Below are 26,134 nucleotides of genomic sequence, written 5' to 3' on the forward strand. Positions count from 1 at the left end.
ACAAAATCTTCATTCCTTAAGCATGAAAACTCATTTTAATCCCTGGAATCCTGACTTTTCTTTATCACAGAACCACAGAAGCAATTTATTGCTTTAAAAGTGAGTTATCACTATGTTCTAACAATGAGTCCTCCTCAGTGTCATCCAGAAAATTACTAATACCATGTATTTTTGTTGTTTTTATTTGCTCCTTTTTTGAGATAGGGTCTTGCTCTGTCACCCAGGCTGAAGTGAGTGGCGCAATCTCAGCTCACTGCAGCCTCAACCTCCTGGGCTCAAGCAATCCTCCCACCTCAGCCTCCTGAGTAGGTAGGACTACAGGCACACACCACCACGCCCAGCTAATTTTGTTCATTTTTTGTAGAGACGAGGTCTCACTATGTTGCCCAGGCTGGTCTTAAAACTCCTGAGCTCAAGGGATCCTCCCACCTTGGCCTCCCAAAGTGCTGGGATTACAGGCGTGAGCCACTGTGCCTGGCCATACCATGTTTTTAAATAATTTCACCACTATCTCTTCCACGAAATGATAACATACACACACACACACTAATGAAATCATGGGCTGACTCCCACTTGTCAGTGTTGCCTCAGAATCTCCTCCTGCTTCTCCCAGTTCACTCCTTCCTTGTCAATATTTTAAGGGCTTCTTTGATACAGATATAGAGGATAGGTGGGACTAGTAAAGAATTAGAGCTAGCTGGGCATGGCAGCTCACGCCTATAATCCCAGCACTTTGGGAGGCTGAGGTGGGCAGATGGCTTGAAGCCAGGAGTTTGAGACCAGCCTGGGCAACGAAGCAAGACCCCTGTCTCTACAAAAAAAAAGAAAAAATTAGCCAGGCACGGTGGCACAGGCCTATTGTCCTAGCCACTTGGAGGCTGAGGTGGGAGGATCACTTGATTGCCTAGGAGTTCGAGGCTGCAGTGAGCTATGATCACACCATAGCCGATCATAGTGGAGCAATACCCCACCTTTAAAAAGCAAAAAATTAGAGCTAATAGATCTCAGGCCAGGAACCGTGGCTCATGCCTGTAATCCCAGCACTTTGGGAGGCTGAGGTGGGAGGATCTCTTGAACTCAGGAGTTCGAGGCTGCAGTGAAAAACAAACAAGCCTCAGTTAGTCCTATAAACCTGAAACCAATTCCAAAGTAAGCAGTTGGCCAGGTGCGGTGGCACACACCTGTAATCTCAGCACTTTGGGAGGCAGAGGTAGGAGAACGGCTTAAGCCCAAGAGTTTGAGATCAGACTGAACAACATGGCAAGGCCCTGTCTCTACATTTTATTACAAGAAACTTTTTTTTAAGTGAAAGCAAGTTTATTAAGAAAGTAGAGGAATAAAAGAATGGTTACTCCATAGGCAAAGTAGCCTACAAAAAAACTCTTAGAGTAAGCAATCAGATTTCTTAAGAACCCCTCCCTTCAGGATACGTGGGCCACACTTTGGCTGGCCACAGTTCCTACTTATTAATGATATCCTTTTAGAGGGCTGTGATTACCAACAACTGTCGGGTTCTTTCTTTTGATACCTTTCTTTTAAAAATTAAAAATAATGGGCTGGGGGCAGTGGCTCATGCCTGTAATCCCAGCACTTTGGGAGGCCGAGGCGGGTGGATCACCTGAGGTCAGGTGTTCGAAACCAGCCTGGCCAACATGGTGAAACTCCATCTGTACTAAAAATACAGAAATTAGCCAGGCATGGTGGTGGGTGCTTGTAATCCCAGCTATTCGGGAGGCTGAGGCAGGAGAATTGCTTGAACCCAGGAGGTTGCTGTGAGCCGAGGTCACACCATTGCGCTCCAGCCTGGGCAACAGAGCAAGACTCCGTCTCAAAAAAAAAAATTTAAATTATGGGGCTACCAGAATGACACACTAGGTATCCTCTACCATGCCAAATGACCTAGTGGGAGTCAGAGGGGTGGGGTCTGTCACTTGTTGTCTATGAAAGGTGACATTAATTTGTTTCCCAGCTATAATCACTTACCTGTGAAATATGTCTTAAGCTTCAGCTGGTATCCTTTGTGAAGTTCTTTTTCTTTCTCACATCCAGGCGTTACTTCTCCTTGTATCTGGGGACAAAATAATGCTGTTTTGTTAAAGTCATCAACGTTTCTATCCTTTGCCATCAGTCTTGGGCTGGATTACCATTTTTATGGATGCTGAAATTGCCAACTCTCTTTTTTTCTAACGCCTATATTTGTAATTCTTTTTTTGAGACAGGGTCTTACTCTGTTGCCCAGGCTGGAGTGCAGTGGTGCAGTAATAGCTCACTGCAGTCTCCAACTCTTGGCCTCAAGGGGTCCTCCAGCCTCATCCTCCCAAAGTGCTGGGATTACAGGCAAGAGCCACTGTGCCAGGCCTATATTTGTAATTCTTCTAGTAGTGCCTACTTTAAGGGGAATTGTATGACCTTGTGACCTTGGTGACCTACGTCTATTGCTATGTCAAGAAGCTGAAAGCTCTGTTTTCTTCAAGACAACCATTTCGCAGTAGGCAGCAAACTAAAACACCCCAGAAAAAGTCTGTTACCATATTCTTTGAGACTTTTGCTTTAGAATCATGGGTTGTGGTAATAATAAATTTCAATCCAATATTAAGAGAATAACTGAACACCACTTGTGAAGGCCTAAGCAGCCAGCGCCAGCTTCTGCTCGGAGTATCCCCTGCGCTGTGTGAGCCTCCGCCTGCTGGGAGGCGCTCACTGCCCGGCTCGGCCACCAGGAGGCAGCAGTCCTCTGTCTGCTACAGGAAAACAGGAGTAGGGGTTGAATTTTCCATTCTCATTTCCTTCATCTTTCTAGGACCAATTTGTTTTCAATTATTTTTACGATTTGTTCTCACATGTGTCTCATTCTAGGCCAAAGGTTGCGCGTTTCCCTGTGTCCACTTATGGGCAAGACAAGTTCCTTTTCCGCCCATGTCAGGCTATAGCCCTTCATCCTCCAGCCCCAGCCTCGCGCCTAATATATTTCCTTGGAATAAGGAAATCTTTCTTAGCGTTGGCCCCGTAATGAGTGGTGTAAGATATCTATCGGGTGCGAGCGAAGTGCCAGAGGTGATGTGAACCCTCCTTCAGCCTTTAAGCCAAACAGTAATTATTTCAAGACTTCAACATCGGACACCTTGGGCTCTGGGTAAATCGGGACTATTTGGGGCGTGGGAGGGAAAGATAAACGCTTCATATTCGCCGACAAACACGGGCCTTCCCCCGGCCACCGGGCTGGGCCGGCCCCGCAGAGGACCCCCGAGGCTCGGGGGCCTGGGTGGCAGGGGTTTGGCCGGACGGCGGTGTCCTGGCCCGGGGTAACTGTCGGCCCAGGTCATCGGATGCGCAGGCACCACCCACAGCCCGAGCCTCCCCTCCATACGCCCGGCCCGCGCGCGGGGACCCCAGGGACGGCAGGGCCAGGGAGCCGGGAGGGCGCCAGAGGCTGTTCCAGGCCCAGGGACTTCGGACGCCCGCTCACCGCAGCCTCTCTGAGGAGCTCGCAGGGTCATAGCCGCATGCGCCCACCCCTCTGCCGCAGCCGCGCCCCACTCCAGAGCCTCCCTTCCCAGGCTCGGGGCGCCCCCTGCAGGCCCAGGAGGGGAGATGCATGGGCACGCTCACGGGCGCGGACACACATCCGCACACATGCCCCGGTCGCCCAGAGCCCCGCAGACACAGTTCGGGATACGCACATTCATGCATGCGACATACACTAACCATCTAGTCAGGGTCCTCTCCCTACAGTCATTCACCCACCCCGACCCCCACCACGAACTTGGTTGACTCCCCCGCCCCAATGGCTAGTACGCGCGCATTCAGGATCTCCTACCCCTGGGGCGGGGATTTGGCCAGACCTGGAGCACGAAAGTTGGGCAGGCTCCTTGAAAAAAGGATGAGGCTAGGCTGGGCTGAATGGGTTGATCTGCCCTGAGCTGGAACAAGATTCCCAGGGCTCAGGCTGAACCAAGAACCCTGTATAAACGACTTGGCTGGGAAGAGGGTGAACAAGGCGAAGCACGTAGCGCTGATGCCTCTGTACCTGTGGTCAGAAACTGTTTCAAACACCTCCCTGACCTCCAGTCCCCCACCCCCATTGGATTATCTAAACCAACAGCTGTGGGTAGGTGCCTTAAACACTTCACCCACCGGGCCTGTGTCCTTTCCCTTTTTGCCATGATAGTGGGTACCTTCGGAACACCCTGACTGCCACCTCCTTCCCTGATTCCTGTTTCTCTTCCTGATCTGTTCATGTTGGAGAGGTCCAGGACTTAGAACTTGGACCTCTTCTATCTACACTCACTCTCTTGGTGACCTCATTGTCTCATACCTTTAAATACCATCCATTTACTCCCAAATGTGTGTCTTCAGCTAGAATCTCTTCCCTGAACTCCAGACTCATCCCAGCTACCTACTTAACATTTCCATTAATATGCCCAACATGCAGCTTCAACTTAAGTCTATACCAGGGTCCTGATCTCCCCACAAACCCACTCCTCTTCAATCATCCTCATCTTGTTAACTAAAATTATATCCAAGTTTCTCAAGTCAAAAATTTTGCAGTATTCTCTCCTCTTCTTTCTCTCATATCCTATGCTGAACCCCTCAGCAAAGTCTATTGGCTCTACTTTGTTTCCAGAATCTGAGCACTTCTCACCAACTCCATGCACCATCATCTCCTCCCTGGATTGTTGCAACGGCCTCCACCCTGGTCTCCCTGCTTCCATTCTTGCACCAGTTTGATCTACTCTCCATTCAACAGCTAGAGCGAGTTTATGTCACATCATACTTGTTCAATACCTTCCAATAGCTCCCCATCTCACTCCGCGGAATATAACAGTGGCCTACAAAACCCTGTGTTATCTGGCCCCTGTTATTATCTGACTGTATATCTCCTACCACCCTCCCCTTTTGGCCTCCTTGCTATTCCTCAGATACACTCTTGACTCTTTGCCCTTGCTGTTTTCTCTACCCAGAACATCTTCCCACAGACCTCTGCATGGATTTCTCCCTCACCTTCATCAGGTCAGCTCTCTGCTCAAATGTTATTAGTAAAGGTTTTCCTGACTGCCTTATTTAAAATAACCCCCTCCCTCAATACTCCCTATCCCTCTTGCCTTCTTTATTTTTCTTCATAGCACTTATTGCCATCTGAGATAGTATAGATTTTTCTTGTTTGCTTATTGTTTGTCTCTTTCATTAGCATAACAACTCTGCAAGAGCAGGAACGTGTACCTGTTGTGCTTACTGCTGTATCTCAGTGCCAAGAACGGTGTCTGGCACATAGGAGGCCCTCAATAAATATTTATTGAATGAATGTGTAACAGATGCCTTGTTTATTATTATTTCATTATTTCACCCTTTCCTGCTGATTCTCAGGGTCCTTCCCAACAGGCATTCCAGGCAGATGGTATTGAAATTGAATTAAAACCTCTCCGCCAGCTTTGCACTATACGATTGTGTCATTTAGGATCTTGGCAGGAAACAAATGGCATGCTCAAAAAGGGTTAATGGAAAAGAATTTAGTGAAGGGACCACTTACAGAGGTGAGAGCAGGGTTGTTGCAGGCAGCCACTGCACATGAATTAGTATAGCTCCAAACCTCAGACCATCTCTTCTTCTAGGCAAAGTGTACACTAAATGTACTGCCCCAAATTCTGCCCACTGAGAGGACTTCCCTTAACCACTGTATTTCAGGACCATCCCTGGTTGGGGCTGTAATCAGCTGTCTCTTCCAGCTAATGCCAGCATACCTTACAGATCCTCTGTTAACTGTTTGTAGAGAACATCTCCATGAAGCTGTAAGTGTGATCAGAAGAAGAAGCAGAAAACAACACAAGTAGGAGTCCAAGCCATCTGGCCATGCTTTATTCATACCTTCTGAAACTTCTAAGGTCTGGTCTCATATATACAATTCATTTCATAATGAATGCTGCTGTGCACATCCAACTATATGATTTGCTTAGATAGCACCCTTAGGTCACGTTGTCACTGGATGAACTATAATCTGAGTTTTAGACCAGGGCCCCAAGGCCTATCAAGAGCTGCTTTTCAAATAGAAAAGAACTGTTAGCAGAAGAAGCATGGCCTTACTCCACTACACTAAGATTCTTTGCTTTAACTCTCCTACTAGGGCTCCTACAGCACACCCTTATCTGCCACAGACGACATGAAGTTCACTGGATTTGTGGGTCATTCAGCCAGAGCAGCAGGGCAACTTTCCCCGGAGCCTGGACCTCATTCAAAACTATCGGCTTTGGCTGGGCACGGTGGCTCACACCTGTAATCCCAGCACTTTGGGAGGCCGAGGCAGGTGGATCACTGGAGGTCAGGAGTTCAAGACCAGCCTAACCAACATGAAGAAACCCCATCTCTACTAAAAAGACAAAATTAGCCAGGTGTGGTGGTGCATGCCCGCAGTCCTAGCTACTCAGGAGGCTGAGGCAGGAGAACCACTTGAACCTGGGAGCCGAGATCGCGCGATTGCACTCCAGCCTGGGCAAACAAGAGTGAAACTCCGTCTCAAAAAAGAACAACAAAAACAAACTGTCATCTTTATGAGCCTTTATGCAATAATCCAGCCATTTTGCAGTAGTACATTTTGCAGTACATTTTGCAGTAGTACATATAAATACAGTATATATTGCCTCTAAAACCCAAAATGCTCTGGAACGTTATGCCCTAGATGACTATTTTTCAGCTTGTCCCCATCTCCATAGCCTGGAAATTTCACCACATCTTGAAAAACACTGACTAGGAGGAAGATTTATAGAATCCGCCTGTGAAAGAGATCCAGGATCCCCCAGCCCCCCACCCAATCAAGAGGATTCAGTTCTGGGAAACTGGCTTAAGTCAAAAACTGGGTAAGACTGTAAATCCTTAATATAACCTGAAAATCAAGTTTCTGTTTACAAGGTCTAGAATTTTTCCACTTGTATGGGTCGAGTAGAACATTAGTAAGCTGTCCATCTATTTCATTACTAAGAACACCATGATTAATTAGCTACCACCACATATTCCTATGGGGCAAAGCACATGATTACCACTCATCCCTACAGATTTCATAGTAATTTCACTCACCTTATCACTCATGGTTAGGTGGTAACATCTGTCCTCTACCACGCAAGAATTCCATCATTCACCTTGAAATAAGGCTGCCCAGTCCCAAGAGAGCATCTCACAACCTCATGTCTAGCCTATTAAAGAAGCCAGACAGTGCTTTTCAAAGAGTTGGCGTTCCCCTCACTAATGTGTTCTTGTGCCTTGAAGAAGAATCTTTCTGGGCCCCTCGGAGGTGTACAAAATAGGTAATTTCAACATTTATTTCTAACCTTTGAACCTCTTCCTCTACTTTACTATTCAAGGTATAGTCCAAGGACCACAGCATCAGCATCATTTAAAAGTTTGTGAAACGTGAAGGCTGGGTGCGGTGGCTCAGGCCTGTAATCCCAGTACTTTGGGAGGCCGAGGCAGGTGGATCGTCTGAGGTCAGGAGTTCAAGACCAGCCTGGCCAACATGATGAAACCCCATCTCTACTAAAAATACAAAAGTCAGCCGGGCATGATGGTGTGTGCCTGTAATCCCAGCTACTTGGGAGGCTGAGGCAAGAGAATCGCTTGAACCCAGGAGGTGGAGGTCGCAGTGAGCAGAGATCGTGCCATTGCACTCCAGCCTGGGTGACAGAGCAAGACTCCACCTCAAAAAAAAAAATTTGTGAATGTGAAACATGAAACATCCTGGGCTTCACTACAGACCTACTGAATAGAATCTACAGTTTAATAAGATTCTCCTAGGTGAATCATGCACACATTAAAGTTTGAGGAGTTCTACAACAGGCCAGCGAGGTTCTAGCACCTCAGCCTCACTGATCACAGGCCACTGTCAAATCCAGGCTTCCAGGAATCAACCCAACAGAATATTAACACAACTCCCAGGTGCTCAGCTAATATTAACACAATGATACCCAAATCCTACATGAGAACACCTATATCAATAAATTTGTCCTCACTGGTTCCTGGGATTCTCCCAGGACAAGTTGACAAGTTCCTGCAAATTTCCCAGCACCTACGCTCTTGCTCTTGGAGCATATCCTGTACTTTCCTGTCCAGACAATGTTAGGATTAAACTTGCTATGGGCCTGGAGACTCTGAGGGCTGGTCAGGGTGGGTCCTGAGGGAAAAAGGCATGCCTTTTGCCAGAGAGTTATTATCTAACGGAAGGGAAGGTTGGATCCTTCATGGTTTACAGGGGAAGGGGGAATTATCTTCTGCCACCAAGGAAGATTCAGGGGGATTTGAAGGTCCAAAGTTCTCAGCTTTGTTCATCTCTGCTCAAATGTCACCATTCCAAGTTTCAGAGTCCTATGCCTTCCCAACAGTGCCTTTATTCCAGGATAAGGGCATCATCACTCAGACATGAATCCAAGACACTCGGGTCTTGGATCTGATCCTCAGCCATATCTGTCATGTGGCCACATACGATAAACATTCCTTAAGACTTCCATTTGAGTTAGAAGTTCCTGGTCTAAACTTTTTTTTTTTTCTTTTTTTTTTGAGATGGAGTCTTGCTCTGTCGCCAGCCTGGAGTGCAATGGCATGATCTCTGCACACTGCAACTTCTGTCTCCCAGGTTAAAGCGATTCTCCTGCCTCAGCCCCCTGAGTAGCTGGGATTACAGGCACTCGCCAGTGTGCCTGGCTAATTTTTGTATTTTTAGTAGAGACAGGGTTTCGCCATGTTGGTCAAGCTGGTCTCAAACTCCTGACCTCAAGTGATCTGCCCCCCTCAGCCTCCCAAAATGTTGGGATTACAGGCGTGAGCCACTGTGCCTGGCCTAACCTTATCTTTTTTATTGGAATTTTACTAGCACAATCAGAAATGGCCAGTGAGGTTCTGGCCTCAATATAGTACTATAGTAACAATATAGTAATCACCATTTGCAATCATCATTTGTGACCATAGTAAGTAAGTGCCTCAGGTACTTTATCTCCTAATGTCTTGACTTCCAACATTTCATCCATGCCTCACGAGTGATAGTCTAAGTGACTGTGATGCTCCTACGTGCTCCAGATTACTTGTGTCTTCTTTTTCCAACCACAGAGACCATCCATGCCCTCATCAAGGGCAAGCCAATCCTAGAATCCCATTTTGGGAATCTATGTCCTGGTACTGCCAATTATATCAGTGAGGACCCTGGCAGGAAACAGATAGCACACTCCAAGGATACAGGGAAAACCATGTTTCCCTACTCTCTACTCCCTCTCACCACTCAATACTTCTGTGACCTCTGGGTACCCATAAGTGTGTGGGGATTTCTCCCCACCAAGAAATTATCTGGCAGACAGTTCCTCAGTGGACACCAGATGGGTGTCCCCTAATTCAGTTCAATTCTGACATCATTTACCTGGAGGTAGCATCAGATCCCACAAGTTGAGGGTTCAATTCCACAAGACTGCCCCCCTACTTCAGATACCAATTGCAAGCACAGAGTGTGGCCTATGCTTCTGACTGACCAGCTATAAATAAGGGTTTCCACAACCCACCTGGGGTTCAATTAATTTGCTACAGCGGCTCACAGAAGTCAGGGAAACACTTACTTATGCTTACCCATTTATTATAAAGGATATTACAAAGGACAGATAAACAGCCAGATGAAAGGGATGCATAGAGTGAGGTATGGGGGAAAAAAGGTGTGGAGCTTCCATGCCCTCTCTGGGCACCCTCCTCCAGAACCTCCATGTTTTCAGCTATCCAGAAGCCCCCACCCCAACTTAGTCCTTTCGGGTTTTTAATGGAAGTATCAGTACCTAAGTATAATTGATTACATCATCAGCCATTGGTTTATCAACTCAAGTTTCAACCCCTCTTCCCCTACCCAGAGGTGGGGAGTGGGTGGGACTCCCCACCACTACAGAATGTTAGAGAATGTTCCAACTCTCTAACCATGTGGCTGGTTCTTCTGCTGACTAGCTCCCATCCAGAGGCTGTCTAGAGGCCCCCAGCCACCAGTTATCTTATTAGCATACAAAAGACACAATCTCTCCCAAGATTCCAAGGATTTTAGGAGCTATACGTCAGAAAAGGAAGATGAAGACCAGATATATATTTCACAATATCACATACACTCAAAAAAAATTTAACTGGAAAGATTTTAATAAAGGGACAATTTAAGAGATTAGGTCAGGATTAAGGAACTAACATGGGATGATAGGCAGTTGGGGTCTAGCAATGGTGAGAAACCATTACCATACAAAGGCTTGAAGGGGCAAGAGGAGGGAACAGTGTTTCCAAAGCCTGTCATCCCAGCACTTTGGGAGGCCGAGTTGGGTGGATCACCTGAGGTCAGGAATTTGAGACCAGACTGGCCAACATGGTGAAATCTCGTCTGTATTAAAAATACAAAAATTAGGCCAGGCATGGTGGCTCACACCTGTAATCCCTGCACTTTGGGAGGCCAAAGCAGGTGGATCACCTGAGGTCAGGAGTTCAAGACCACCCTGGCCAACATGATGAAACCCCATCTCTACTAAAAATACAAAAAACTTAGCTGGGTGTGGTGGCGGGTCCCTGTAATCCCAGCTACTCAGGAGGCTGAGGCAGGAGAATCGCTTGAACCCAGGAGGCGGAGGTTGCAGTGAACTGAGATTGTGCCATTGCACTCCAGCCTGGGTGACAAGGGTGAAACTCCATCTCAAAAAAAAAAAAAAATTAGCCAAGCGTGGTGGTGTGTTCCTCTAATCCCAGCTACTCGGGTGGCTGAGGCAGGAGAATTACTTGAACATGGGAGGCAGAGGCTGCAGTTAGCTGAGACTGTGCCACTGCACTAGAGCCTGGGTGACATATTGAGACTCTGTATCAAAAAAAAAAAAAAAAAAAAAAAAGAATAGAGATAGACCTGTGGAAGGGAGGCAACCCAAAAGGATCACTGTAGACCAGTGGGCCTCAATCTGTAGACCACTTTGGAAGGCCAAGGTGAGCCTTGGGATTCTCCTGCCTCAGCCTCCTGAGTAGCTGAGTAGTCAGGAGTTGAGATGGGGTTTCACCATGTTGGCCAGGCTTGTCTCAAACTTCTGTTCTGGATAAACAAAACTTAGGAAGTTCATTAATAGTACACCTGCCCATAAGAAAAGCTAAAGGGAGAAAGAAAAAACAAAAAACAAACAAAGAAATGCTAAAGGGAGACCTTCAGAATGAAACAAAAGGACAAAAAGTAATAACTTACAGCCACACAAAGAAACAAAGATCTCTGATAAACATAACAACATAGCAGGCCAGGCATAATGAACTTCTTGGATATGTATATTCATACTTTTCATCAGATTTCAGATGTTTTGTCATTATTTCTTCAATTTTTTTAATGCCCTGTTCTCTCTATTCTCCTCCTGAGACTCCTGTGATGAGGTATATTTGATGGTATCCCTGAGGCTCGTTTGGATCTCAAACTTTAGCACATATCAGAGTCACTTGGAGGGTATGTGAAAATGCAGTTTGCTGGACCCCATCCTCAGAGTCTCAGATGTGGTAAGTGGGAAGTAAAATCTAAGAATTCGTGTTTCTAACAAGCTCCCAAGTGATGCTGCTGCTGCTGCCCAAAGGCTACTCTTTGAGAACAACTGCCACAGGGGAAATTATTCACTGCCAGAACTGCAGCAAGATGAAGGATTTGGGGAATTAATACCCCTCTCTCCTTCCACCACTGATCTGTTGCTGCTTCCCATGGGCCAGCCCCAAACAGAAGCCAGAAAGCAGGTGACCCTGAGTAATGCTATCTGCAGAGGTCAGCCTTCCAGGGAGCAGAGCAGTGCCGTGAAGAGTGGAGAATGGATAGGCTGGGGCAAACAGAATAACCAGAACCATCATGGACAGAAGAATGGATAGATCAATGGAAAGAGGGGTGGATGGATGAATTAATGAACAGATACCTGAATAAAAGGATAGAAGGCCAGGCATGGTGGCTCACGCCTGTAATCCCAACACTTTGGGAAGCGGAGGCAAGCAGATCATTTGAGGTCAGGAGTTCGAAACCAGCCTAGCCAACAAGGTGAAACCTCACCTCTACTAAAAATACCAAATTTAGCCGGGCATGATGGTGGGTGCCTGTAATCCCAGCTACTCAGGAGGCTGAGGCAGGAGAATCCCTTGAGCCCAGGAGGTGGAGGTTGCTCTGAGCCAAGATCGTGCCATTGTACTCCAGCCTGGGTGACAGAGTGAGACTCTGTCTCAAAAAAAAAAAAAAAAAAAAAGGACAAAAGAAGAACAATGGCTAACAGAGCTTATTGTGCGTCAGCCTCTAAGCTAAGGGCTTTACTCAGGGTTCCTCATTTAATCCTAAGAAGTAGATCTTCTACCATTCCCATTTTACAAATAAGGACACTAAGACACAGAAACTGGAGAATTTTCACCTTGTCGCAGTTAGTAAGTGGTGGAATCTGAATCCCAAGCTAGGCGCTCTGTCTGCAGAGTCTCCCTCCTCTGCACCGTGACTACCCATGCTGTGCCATGACCAAGTGGCAGACAGGCGGTGTGGGGTGGAGGTAAAGACTGCAAACCCTAGAGCACACCTGGGTCCAAATCATGCTCCAGTACTTACTAGCTGTGTGGCTTTGTGCTCTGAGCCTCATGTTCCTTATGTGTAAAATAAGAATAATAATGTGAAAATAAGAAAAACTACATCAATGGTATTGTTTTGGGAAAGTTAAGCAAGGTAATAGTGGTAAAGTCCTTGACATAGAGCCTAGCACATAGTAAACAATCAAAAATACCATTACTATTATTATGATTAATGAATGGAAAGAAGCTAAGTCAGAAATTTAAGAGGGAAATGTTCCCCCTCCCTCTCTCCATCCAAAAGAGGGTCTAGGGTTTGGGTGACGACGGGTGACTGGGCGTTTCACATTTAGTTTCTCTTTCGAGGCCTTCTCTTCTGACCTTTCTCATAAGGATGGGAAGTCACTTGTCCCCTCCCCCATCGGCCGATTCCTTGAAATTTTAAGATTTGTCTGAATATGAGCTGGCCAGCCCCTCTCCTTAGAAATCCCCTCTTGGTTCCCAGGACTGAGAAAAGGGGGAAAATGAAGGGGGCTATTCCAAGCCAGGCTCCCTCCAGCTGTTCCTTTGACCCAGGTGTTGGACATAGGAAAACAGTAAATAGAGGAAGGGGAGGGTTTGCTGAGCCCCAGAGGCCTGAGATGTGGGATGGGGGTCCTGGGCCTCCTCCCAAGGTACCTGGCCTTTCAGCTCTGCTTGCCCCAAGGGAAGGACTGGTTCCCACATAGTGGGCAGGCACAGTGATGACCTTGGAGGCCACCCCAGGATCTCATGGTTGTCCTGAGGGTGCCAGGGAGCCTTCTTCACCACCAGCCCAAGAAAGAAGCACCAGTGAGGACAAGGGATAAACCTAAGGAAGGGAGCACAGTTCCTCACTGTGGCCCCCACCTTTGACCATCACTTCTGAACCCCAGCTTCATGGTTGATGATGCAAATGCCATCAATGGGATGACAGGGCAATCCCTCTCTCTGGAGAAACAGTGCACAGCCCCCTTTACTGGGCCAGACTGCAGACTTAAGTTCTCAGAGCAGGAGCCAAGGAAAGCAGAAGGAAAGGGCAACCGCAGGGGGAAGAAGGGGGGCAGGGTGCGATTCTGCCAGAAAGAGGGGGGCAACAGGGGAATCACAGAATGGGACATGAAGGGGAATTTCAGGCAGAGAAAGTGAAGCTCTGGCCATAAATAAGAGTCAGCTGCAGGGCTCACATTCCCAGCCTCACATCACTCACACCTTGCATTTCACCCCTGCATCCCAGTCGCCCTGCAGCCTCACACAGATCCTGCACACACCCAGACAGCTGGCGCTCACACATTCACCGTTGGCCTGCCTCTGTTCACCCTCCATGGCCCTGCTACTGGCCCTCAGCCTGCTGGTTCTCTGGACTTCCCCAGGTAAGGCTGAAGGGAGAGTCAGGGTCAGGGGCAGTGGGGGGCTGGCAGTGGGTAATGTCTAGATCTCAGATTGCTTGGCACTGGACGTAAGGGACATGGTGAGTTCAGGCAAATGCTTAGGTCTGTATGTTTCGGTGAGCCTGGCAGGTCCCTGCATGTGTGCCTGTAAGTGTGGGTGTCCCTGTGCCCCTGAATCCCAATGCGGGTGTGTCTCTTAGCACATCCTGGGGCCTATGGCTGTGGCTGTCTCTGCAAGCTCTATTTCCTGCTGCCTCCGTTTCCCAGGCAGAAGGAGATTTGCTTAAGGTAGAGAGAATGGCAGACACTAAGCCAAGGCTGATATTCAAAAATTTTAGCAATTAATAAGGCTCCTAACACCAGCCTACCCCACCCCACGCCCCTCCCACACTGTGACCTGCATTAACTCTTTACTTGCTGGATTGTCCTGGGAGAGAGGTTGGGGTGATCAGGGCAGCAGGAAGTCATTTGTGGGGCTCAGGGCAGTGGTTATTTACAAAACAGTTTAGAAGTATGACAATATATTTAGCAACCAGTAGAGCCAGAGCCATATTGGTGCATAATGGCTGAATACCAGGTCTAACTCCTCCCCCACCCCACCAGACACACACACACACACACACACACACACACACACACACACAGGTGTCCTCAATCCGAGCTAGGGCCATGGCCATGCCACCCTCAAGGGTCCCTGTGTCCTGTCACCTTCTTTCCCCATCCCAGCCCCAACTCTGAGTGGCACCAATGATGCTGAAGACTGCTGCCTGTCTGTGACCCAGAAACCCATCCCGGGGTACATCGTGAGGAACTTCCACTACCTTCTCATCAAGGATGGCTGCAGGGTGCCTGCTGTAGTGTGAGTTGTGGGGAGGGTGTCTAGCCTCATCTCCCGTTTTAGCCCCTGTTGAGACTCCCACCTTCTTATTCCCCTTCTCCATGCCAAGCCCAACCCCTTCAAGGAAATCCCTGAAACAGGTTCCCAGACATGGTCCCCAGGCATGCTGGATTCTGGGGCTCCATTCTCTCTGGCCTCTCACCCCAGGTTCACCACACTAAGGGGCCGCCAGCTCTGTGCACCCCCAGACCAGCCCTGGGTAGAACGCATCATCCAGAGACTGCAGAGGACCTCAGCCAAGGCAAGCCTGGCCCTCCCTGGCCCTGTCTCCTCCCTCTGAGCTCCTGTCTAAGATTCCAGCCCATGATCCCTCCTCTCCTTCCTCCTCTAGATGAAGCGCCGCAGCAATTAACCTATGACCATGCAGAGGGAGCCCGGAGTCCAAGTGAAGCATTGTGAATTATTACCTAACCTGGGGAACCGAGGACCAGAAGGAAGGACCAGGCTTCCAGCTCCTCTGCACCAGACCTGACCAGCCAGGACAGGGCCTGGGGTGTGTGTGAGTGTGAGTGTGATCGAGAGGGTGAGTGTGGTCAGAGTAAAGCTGCTCCACCCCCAGATTGCAATGCTACCAATAAAGCCACCTGGTGTTTACAACTAATTGATCACAACCTGTTACAGATTTCTTTGTTCTTTCTCCACTCCCACTGCTTAACTAGCCTTAAAAAAAAAAAAAAAAAAAAAAAAAAAAAGGCACCTGGCACCCATAGATCTGTCTGCTGTCCGTTTGCTGTCTAGCCAGGTGGACAGGAATAGGAAGGGGGAGGTGGAATGGCAGGATCTATTTTCTCTTCTGTGGCCTAGGGGGTCTCCTTGCTCACCTCCACTTAACAACCTGATGCTCTCAGGATCAGCCTCATTGCTTTCCATAGTTCAGCGACACTAAGCCTGGGTCAGTTCCCTGAATGAGCCAGCGTCTCATGCCTCCCACTCTGCTCTCCAAGGCAGGTGTTCAAGCATCCAGGTGTCTGAGGAATCCAGTGTCACTGGAGGGAAGGGAGTTGTGGGGAACCAGCTCTCACGGCTAGGGGAGGTGGAGTGGGACAAAGGGCCCAGCTCTACTGCCTGGGGGAAAATACCCATCCACCCATGCCCTTCCCTTGGTCTGGCACACTCTTCTCTCTCCTCTGCCCACCTGGCTTCCCATCTGGGTCCAGACGCCTCTTCCTCCAGGAAGCCTTCCCTGACCCCACGCTGGGTTAGGTAGCCTCCTGCAGTGGCCCCTCACAGCATTCATCACCCTGACTTATAGTTGCTGGTTTGTCCAAATTTGTCCATGTTCTTGGACTGGGATCACATCTATTTTGGGTTCCACTGTTTTTCTGGTGTCCAACATGCTGCTTGGCACAAGGCAGTCCCTCAATAAATATTTGTTTAGAGAATGAATAAATATGTGAGGAAAGGCTCAGCAGCCGGGGCTGAGGGTCCATCTGTTCATTCTGTCCATACAGAATCTGACCTCCAGGCCAGCCTTCCTCTCTCAGCCAAACTGAGCAAGGTCCAGCCCCATCTTTGCAATCCTGGGGCCATGCCTCTCAGGGACACTGACAGACAGACCTGGGAGTCAGAGGTCAGAGACAGGAGAGAGGCCCACGGGGTGGAAGAAGGAGTAGCCAGGGAAGCACAGGAGATTCCACATAGAGGAGCCCTACCACCACCCCTACAGTCTACATGGGCTCCAGGGCTCAAAGGCAACACTGAGACCAGAGACATCTCCCCAGATGAGACCAGAAAGGAATCTCAGCTCTGGGAGATGAGAGCCGTGTGACTCTTGGAGCATCCCACAGGGCTTCTCTGTACAGAGTGAGTGCCTCGTACTTGAGAAGTCTCCTGGGGAAGCAGGGTAGCCTCCAGATGGTGTTCTCTAAGGGCCTCTCCAGCTGGGAGTGACAAGTCTGTGCCACTGGGGTCAGATGACAGCAAGGAGGCCAGATTGAGCACCCCTGCCTGGGAAGAGAGCTGTCATTATATCAGGTATACGTCAGCCAGCAACAAAACCAGGCCTGGGCAGGCCTTGAAAACGGAGAAATGGTGAGGGAGTTGTGAAAGCCCCTCCTCACTGAGAGCATGACATCCTCTTCCTCTCCTCTGCTCCCAGATGCAGGTGCTCAAAACCTTGGGTACCCCAGGTCTCAGAATCACCTGGGATACCAGGTGGGTGGGAGGGATGGGGATAGTTTTCAAGAAAAGCTGCAATAACCCATCCATTCATGCATCCATGCATCCATTCATTCAGCTGTTTCTGCATTCATCAGACCTCCATCCAGCCAACTGTCCACTCACCCACTTCCCACCCAGCCATTCTTTCATCCATCCACCAAGTCAGCCAGCCATGGCGTTCTAGGTCTCCCAGCTGTGGACCCCGTGCCCCGCATCCCAGCAGGCTGGTGTCTCAGAGAACAAACACACATGGGAGGGGAGCACATTGCCTGAAATCCTTCTCAGTGCCAGTGACATTTAGAGGAAGTCAGCCTGCCACAGAAGCAACAAAAGTGATCTTTCTGGACTATTGGAGGAACACACAGACGGAGCAGGGCAGGTGAGAGTGGGAACCTTGAAGAAGATGCTACCAGGATAGGGGCCCCTGGACGCTACCTCCATGACACTGCCACCAGGAGGTACAGAGCAAATCCTGAATTCACTGCCTGGGCCAGAGTCCCATGATCCTGTCTCTGCCCCACTCATTGTGTGACTCTGGGCAAGTTCCTTTTCCACTCTGCACCCCAAGATCCAGTTTCCCTATTTGTCAGATGGGAGAGAGGAGCTTGATTTTTGAGACTCCTTCCAAACAAAGACTTGGCTCCTGAATCTTTGGTTCTCATGCTAAACCGCCAGCATTTGCATAGACACCCCACAAAGTCTTGCACATCCAGAAAACTCTCCCTGGGGCCACCCTCTGAGATCAAAGGAGATGCTGAGGCTCATAAAAAGAGAAAATAATCTAGGAGCTAGTGAAGTGCCTTGGATTCAATTGACCCTGGAAGCCTGGGAAATGAAGAACTTGGAGGAAATCTGAAGGGGTGGACACCAGAGTCCCAGGGGAGCTGGCATGCAACCCTCCCCACCCCTTCTACAGCCAATGCTTTCCATCCTAGCTTTCTGCCTTCCTCTTTTTCCCACCCCCCAACCATACTAACCCATCCTGGGCTCTGGGTCTTACCCCCTTATCTCCCTGCCAGGTACAATTGCCCAGCAATCTGAGCAATTGGAGCAACAGAGCATCCTGCCCCACTCTAACATTCTCAGCACTGTGACTACATTTAATCAACATCTGCTTCCTGTTTCACGGTGAGTCACTGACAATTGTTGCATTTTCATTTATCCAGAGTTCTGGTGGGCCAGGAGCCCACCAGAGATTGTCAGATCTCTGAGGAGTGGTGTGGACTCCTAGCTTCCCAGTTAGGATGTGGAGGCCTTGTTGCCTGCCTCTAGATAGACACCTTCTTCTCTAGGGCACATGGCATCTGTTACAGGTTCAAGGCCTGCAGCTGGGTGATACCTCCCATCCTAAAGGCCAATATCTCAGCAGCCAATATCTCCCTAAAAGTATCTGACATCCCTGCTCAGGTTGCTCTTAGCCTTTGGGGGATGAAAATCTCCCTTTCCTATTTGTTGAGGGAGCTCCCAAGGGAGAGGTTGGGCCTCATCCAACTCCATTGCTAACATTGCTCTGCCAGGGTCTGGCATGAAATAAGCCCCAATACACATATGATTAACAAAAATGGAACTGAACATGGCCTTTTCCCACCATGCCCCGCCCCCCAGCAGGAGCACATCCAGTTCTCAAGACAGCTGGGGCTATCTCTGTTGTGTGGTTGAGCGTTTGTTCAGAGCCAGCTTCATACGGTTTTGATCATGTTTTGATCATCTCATATTCAACTTCTCGGCAGGCAAGCTCCATGTCACCCCCTCCTTCTAGGCTACGGGAAACTCAGAAACCACCAGAAAACCTTAGAAATAACAGTTTCATGAAGGCTCAGGACTCCTAATTGGGAAATTTCCTCCAAGTGCCCCTCTGTAGGAATCAGAAGGCATTTCTCCAGTCAGATAACTTCCTAGGTGATCCCTGAGACTTTGTCCACATGGAAGGACATGGCTCTGAGTATTAGCTAATTCACCACTGACGCTTACCAGGTACTGGGCACTGCTTTAAGTGCTATTACCATTCTTATGTCGCAGCTGAGAAAACTGAGGTACAGAGGTTAACTCGCCTGCCCAGGATAGACAACTAGAAAAAAGGCAGAGCTGGCGTTCCTGTCTGGGCAGTTTGGCTCCAGAATATCTACTCTGAACTATTACACATACCACTTCTCTGAGTTGACCTATCTCCTAATTACAAATGGAGAACAGTACAGCAAGGCCAGATGTGGAGAAGCAGCCCATGGAAATAGGGAAAGCCACTACTTTTGGGTGCTGGCCATGTGTGAGTCTCCAAGCTGAGTCCTTTCTTGGCACTACATCACTGCACCCTCAAACGATCCCATGAGATATCATTAGTACCATTCTATGTATAAGGAATTTGAAGCACAGAGGAGAATGACCTCCCAAGTCAACTCAACTGGTGAGTGGCAAAGCTGGGATTGCAGTCTAAGCCTGACTGATGGGCAGCACTTGGACTGAGGGCTGGGGGCTGGGAAGTCTAGTTGGGGTAGAAAAGCTCAGCTTGCTAGAAAGAGCTGGGGAAAAAACAAGAGAGGAAGCTGGTGGCCAAAGGTGGGGTCCTAACACCTGAACCCAGACACAAAGACACACCCTAGAGGGCTTCCAGCTTCCTGGGCCTCTGCAGTAGAAGGAGCATCAGCTTCCCCAGAGCCTCAAAGAGGGAGTTTACTCAGGCCTCAGTTTTCCCAACAACAGAGGAGTAGAGAAGGGGATTGGGCTACAGCAATGCCCACCCTACTCCTATTCCCAGGGGAGTATCAGATGCCAGGACCTGGTGATATTGAAAGGAAATGAGGAATGTAGGAATAGTGCTGGGGATCTGGAGGGTAGGGGTAGAGGCAGGACAAGGAACCTTGTGACAGGCAGGGCTCCTGGAAAGGAGTGGGGCCAGGCGTCTGATCGGCAGGTGGCAGAGGACCTCTGAAGAGCAAAGCATCTGAGGGCAGCAAGGCAGCATCAACTCTCAAAAGGCCCATTTCTGAGGGACACTTCCATCTCCCAAGGGGCCAGGGGCAGGCAGGGCAGGGTTGGAGGAAAACAGCAAGGACAGAACCTCTAAGGATCAGGGTAGATGAGGGAATCAGGCCTCCCCACCCTACTGCTAGGGCCTTTGGGTCTTCCCCGTGGCTCCAGGGGGATGCAGAAGATGTGAGCCGCCCTCGGCTCCAACCTGGCAGAGGTGGGAAAGCTTTCACCCCAGCCACAGGAACACTACCATTCTGGGACAACCAGATCTCCTAGGGCTTTTGATCTCAGAATCCCAGTCCCTGGAAATCTGAGCCTAACACAATCCAAACCCCAATCACCACGTCGACCTCATTCCTGCCAAACCATCATTTCAAGGGTCCTCTCCCAAGAGGAAGCCAGCCCTTCTGTCAGGGCCTCAACACTGCAAAGTGCTCATCAGTTGAGGAACCCCCATTCCTGATAGGATGTCCCAATGCCTATTATGTCCTCATTGCTGACAGGACACCCATTAATGTCAAGGTCCCCCCATTACTATCAAGCCACCATTCCTCTCAGGAAACCCTACCACTGTCAGGAACACTTAAACCTGTCAGGCAGGACAGCAGCACTGCACAACTCCAGGGGGCACCATCCTCTCTGTAGTCTACGTAAATGGCTCCTGGTATGGCAGCACTGAGTGCCAGAGTATCACTCTGAATGTTAGTGTAAGGCCCCCAGGAGTCTCAGCGCTGCCATCACATAGGTTTCCAGCCCTGGGAAAACCCCTCACGTCTAAAGTGATGCCTCATCACTGTCTGCAACCCAGAACACTTATTCATTCCAGGTACTATTCTAGGTGCTGGTGATACGATAGTGAACAAGATAGATATGGTCTTGGTCTTCATGAAGCTTCCCCCTCTCTCCAAAAACAAAAGGCAAATAAACAAAAGTGTGGATCAGGATTCTTACTTGCAAGCCACTGAAACTCACTGGCTGATTCCAACAGAAAAGGAGTTTATTAAAAAGACCCTGGGAAGATGCAGAAAATAGCGAGAATAAGTGAACCTAGGCAGCCAGAACCACTCCCAGAGCATACGGTACAGTACAGATGGTCCAGATAGGCCTCCAAGACAGCATGGTGGCACCACCAAAAGGTGATGCCAAGTGGCCAGGACAACGCTTATGTCCAGACAACTGAGGCCCTTGCCCTGCATCCCATGTTTTAGATGACCCTGATCTGGCCCTCCTCTAATCATATCTCTGGACACAGGAAAAAAAAGTCCACAGGACCAAGGGAGCACCCACCCAGAACTCATTCTTTTCTTCTAGACCATATTTCAGGAATTGAAAAACAGAGAATTTCCTGGCCAAATGCCCCCAAGTAGCTTCCAATATCATTATGGGCCTCTTCCTCAGATTTGTTCTTCCTAGGATAGACTATGTTACTGATATACACACTACCAGGTCCAGAGGGTAGCCAAGAAGTAGCTATTTGCAGGGAATGTAGAAGGAGCTTGTATGTATGGGGCTGGAGTGTTTACACCCAGACACGTGAGACCCTTCATGGTGCAGGATAGAACTGTGGATAGGAAGAGGAGAGGGACAAGTGGAGGGCTGGTGATGGGCTCTCCCCTTACCACCTCATTCCATCATGGATCTCCAAGGAGTTCAAGAATTCTCAACTTGAACCTAGCCTCCAAGTTGTTTTGAAAGTATATGTTTTGGCTGGGCATGGTGGCTCACGCCTTTAATCCCAGCACTTTGGGAGGCCAAGGCGGGTGGATCACCTGAGGTCAGGAGTTCGAGACCAGCTTGGCCAACATGGCAAAACCCTTTCTCTACTAAAAATACAAAAATTAGCCAGGTATGGTGGCACATGCCTGTAATCCCAGCTACTTGGGAGGCTGAGGCAGGAGAATCTCTTGAACCCAGGAGGCAAAGGTTGCAGTGAGCTGAGATCGTGCCATTGCACTCCAGCCTGGGCAACGGAGCAAAACTCTGTCTCAAAAAAAAAAAAAAGAGAGAAAGAAAGAAAGTATATTTTTCAAGGTAAGGAAGACAGACACATTTTTTATTTGACAACTTGTTCGCTTGATTTTTACCTTTTAAATATTTAGATAGTGGGCCTCCATTTGTACTATTGCCCCAAGCCTCACCAGTGTTAGGTGGTCAGCCTGCCAGATGCCACCTCTGGAATCATAGCTACAGTTGCCCCTGTAAAATAGACATCACTTTCACCACCACGGCTACCACCACCAAAAATGGATTCTCTAATAACCCCACTCCTTCACATCACTACTAGTTTCCTATTCACAGTCCTATGATTAGCAAAGCCTAGGTCATGTGTCCAAGTCCTAGTGCAGAGGGGTCTGGGAAAATTAATATGTGACTTTTGGGGATTCTATGATGGAAAGCAAAGTCTACCAGTAACCAAGAGTAATATAATAGGAAATTTCTCAAACACAGAAAGGGGCTAACTTTGTGGGCAATGAAAATAATAATAATAAATATCTCTATAGTCCACACTATGGCTATCCAAGATCAACATACATCCTTCTTCCCAAACCCTAGACTTCTTAGAAAATTGAGCGTATCACCTAACGTAATATCACCTTTGTTTATACAGCCAAAAAAAATTCACCCCCCCCCAAAGACAGACAACTCAGAGCCTTAGAAATTACCACATCCATCTTAGTCTGTTCAGGTTGTCATAACAAAATACCATAGACTGTGTAGCTTAAACAACAGAAATTTATTTTCTCACAGTTCTAAAGGTTAGAAGTCCACGATCAAAAGTGCCAAGATGGGCCAGGCTCAGTGGTTCATGACTGTAATCCCTGCACTTTGGGAGGCCAAAGCAGGAGGATCATTTCAGCCCAGGAATTTGAGACCAGTCTGGGCAATGTCTCCACAAAAAAAAAAAAAAAAAAAAAAAAAAAAAAAAAAGAAATAATTAGCCGGGTGTGGTGGCAGGTGCCTGTAGTCCCAGTTACTTGGGAAGCTGAGCTGGGAGGAACTCTCGAGCCTGGGAGGTTGAGACTGCAGTGAGCCATGATCATGACACTGCACTCCATCCTGGGCAACAGCAAGACCCTGCCTCAAAAAAAAAGTGCCAAGATAGTCACTTTCTGGTGAGGGCTTTTTTTGTGGCTTGCAACCAGCCAGCCGCCTTCTTACTATGTGACAGAGAGAGACAAAGAGAGGTCCCTTCCTCTTCTTCTAAGTCTATACTCCTATCGGATTATGACCTCATTTAACCTTTTTTCTTCTTCTTCTTTTTTGAGATGGAGTCTCACTCTGTCACCCAGGCTGGAGTACAGTGGCATGATCTTGGCTCAATGCAATCTCCAACTCCTGGGTTCAAGCACTTCTCCTGCCTCAGCCTCCCAAGTAGCTGGGACTACAGGTACACACCACCACACCCAGCTAATTTTTGTATTTTTAGTAGAGACAGGGCTTCACCATGTTGGCCAAGCTGGTCTCGAACTCCTGACCTCAGGTGATCCACCCACCTCGGTCTCCCAGAGGGCTTGGATTACAGGTGTGAGCCACCACACCCGGCCTCATTTAACTTTAATTACCTCCTAAAGACCCCATCTTCAGATACAGTCACATTTAGGGTTAGGACTTAACATACGAATTTGGGGGGGGACACAATTCATTCCATAGCAACATCTGATTCTAAATCCAAGATATTGGGGTGACATGTTTTCCCCCTCCAGTTTTACTGTAATCTTACATCTCTATTTTTAACACCTGGTAACCACCACCAACACACCTGATTGGTCAGAATAGGCTAGGTAATGCTGTAATAACAAATGACATCCAAATCTGAGGAGTGTAATACAACAAAATTCTATTCCCCATGCATACCAAGCCTGCTGTGGGTCCAGGCAAGTCTCCAGCACAGTTGTAGTCCATGTGGCTGCTCAAGTTTTCAAGTGTTTTGATCTGTTGGCAGCCTCTTCATCTCAACACAGGCTCCCATGGTCGCTCCAGTCAAGGAAGACAGCAAGGGAAATTCTTGCTTAAATGTTTTTGTCCACAAGTGACATATGCCATTTCTGTTCACATTTCATTGGCCAAAGTGGGTCACACAGCCATACCTAACGTCTTGGTGGTAACTCCCAAGATGAGAAGTAAAACCAGAATCTTGCTGAGTAGTAGTAATACCACCACAACAACCTATATTCAAGAATGCAATAAAGGAGGATAAAAGAAAAGAGGAGTCAGTTAAAGAACAGAAAAATAGACACATTTCACATGGAAGGGAATATGGATAAAAGTTAGTCAGTAGTTCTGCAACTGGTTCTGGGACTTAGCTGACATTTATTATTCTCTTCTTGTATTGGTTTTCTTATTTTATTTTTTATTTTTTTATTTTTTGAGACAGCGTCTCCCTCAGTCGCCCAGGCTGGAGTGCAGTGGTGCGATCTCGGCTCACTGCAACCTCCGCCTCCCAGATTCAAGCGATTCTCCTGCCTCAGCCTCCCAAGTAGCTGGGACTACAGGCACCCCTCACCATGCTTGGCTAATTTTTGTATTTTTAGTAGAGATGGGGTTTTACCATGTTGGCCAGGCTGGTCTCAAACTCCTGACCTCAGGTGATCTGCCCACCTTGTCCTCTAAAGTGCTGAGATTACAGGCATGAGCCACTGCACCCAGCCTTGTATTGGTTTTCTATTGCTGTAAAATAAATCACCACAAATTTAGCAGCTTAAAATAACTCAAATTTATTATCTCACAGCTCCTGTGAGCCAACAGTGTAGGTCTAGGTTGACTGGGTCCTCTGATCTTGGCCTCACTAGGCTGAACTCAAGGTGTCATACAAACATATTTGGACTGTCAGGCAAAAATAAAAATTAAAAATATAAAAGAAATGAACTCAAGATGTCATCCAGCACTGCAATCTCATCTGAGGCTCAGAGCCCTCTTCCAAACTCACTGCTATTTTTGGTAGTTGTGCTTGTAGGACTGAAGCTCCCAGCTCCTAGAACTGCCTGCCATTCACTGGCACATGGTCCTTTCCACAATATGGAAGTTTTTTGAGAAGGCGTCTCACTCTGTCACCAGGCTAGAGTGCAGTGCCGCGATCTCGGCTCACTGCAACCTCTGCCTCCTGGGTTCAAGCGATTCTCATGCCTCAGCCTCCTGAGTAGCTGGAATTAACAGGCACGCGCCACCACACCCAGCTAATTTTTGTATTTTTAGTAGAGACGGGGTTTCACCATGTTGGCCAGGATGGTCTCGATCTCCTGACCTCGTGATCCGCCCACCCCTGTCTTTCAGGATCACCCTGAATGGGGCCTTAATGCTATAGTGATCCACTCTAAACTAGTTCCAGAAAATTGTGCAGAATAATATATACCCAGCTGAAAAATTGGCTTATGAGTCAACGGTCATCAAGAACTCTCCATGAGGCTGCAGGTGCAGACTAAGGGAAAGGTGACAATGACCCAGAAGCAAGCATGCTGGAAATGTGAGCAACCTGCTCTTGGGCTTCATACTGCATGGTAATTGGCCACAGACACCTCAAACACCACTGGATCTGATGAGTCAAAGGGCCAAGTGAGAGACAATGGCACTGCCACCAATTCTACTGCCACCACCAAAATGGATTCCCCATGGTCCTTGCTTCTTTGCATCACTAATACTTGATTCACAGCCCTGAGAAGGTACATCCAGATTGGTTGGATTTTCTTAGATGCAAGAGAGGCTGGGAATGTGAGTATCTGGCCTGTAGGGCTTTTATGCAGGAAGGGGGTTCAAACCAGACAGGTGTTAGTTTAAACTCTAAAGGGACAGAACTAATGGAATAGACATATCTAAAGGGGCCGGGTGTGATGGCTCAGGCCTGTAATCCTAGCACTTTGGGAGGCCAAGGCAGACGGATCGCCTGAGGTCAGGAGTTCCAGACCAGCTGGCCAACATGGTGAAACCCCATCTCTACTAAAAATACAAAAATTAGCCGGGCATGGTAGCCCATGCCTGTAGTCCCAGAGACTCAGGAGGCTGAGGTGGAAGAATTGCCTGAACCCGGGAGGCGGAGGTTGCAGTGAGCCGAGATCGCGTCACTGCACTCCAGCCTGGGTGACAGAGCAAGACTCTGTCTCAAAAAAAAAAAAAAAGAAAGAGCCAGGCATGGTGGCTCTTAATCCCAGCACTTTGGGAGGCCTAAGCGGGCGGA

The 26,134-nt window shown here is 48.3% G+C and overlaps 2 protein-coding genes across 3 annotated transcripts in view; one reads left to right on the forward strand and one right to left on the reverse strand.

Annotated features, from left to right (window-relative positions):
• Nucleotides 1-23,971, reverse strand: part of PHF24 (PHD finger protein 24) — a 309,837-nt gene extending 285,866 nt beyond the window's left edge. For both annotated transcript variants that reach the window (XM_054658809.2, XM_054658807.2), the window contains exons 1-2: nt 23,821-23,971; nt 1,984-2,068 (exon numbers count right to left, since the gene is read on the reverse strand). In XM_054658809.2, the coding sequence (XP_054514784.1) occupies nt 1,984-2,068; nt 23,821-23,868 (133 nt within the window). In that variant the 5' untranslated portion in view covers nt 23,869-23,971. The remainder of the gene's footprint in view (nt 1-1,983; nt 2,069-23,820) is intronic.
• On the forward strand, nt 13,706-15,439 carry CCL19 (C-C motif chemokine ligand 19). Its single transcript, XM_001164037.7, has 4 exons — nt 13,706-13,922; nt 14,667-14,799; nt 14,986-15,079; nt 15,170-15,439. The coding sequence occupies exons 1-4, from the start codon at nt 13,874-13,876 to the stop codon at nt 15,188-15,190; spliced, it is 297 nt and encodes a 98-aa protein (XP_001164037.2). The 5' UTR covers nt 13,706-13,873; the 3' UTR covers nt 15,191-15,439.
• Nucleotides 23,972-26,134: the final 2,163 nt, after the last annotated feature.

The sequence above is a fragment of the Pan troglodytes genome, chromosome 11, assembly GCF_028858775.2.
Source record: "Pan troglodytes isolate AG18354 chromosome 11, NHGRI_mPanTro3-v2.0_pri, whole genome shotgun sequence".
NCBI classification, from domain to species: Eukaryota; Metazoa; Chordata; class Mammalia; order Primates; family Hominidae; genus Pan; species Pan troglodytes.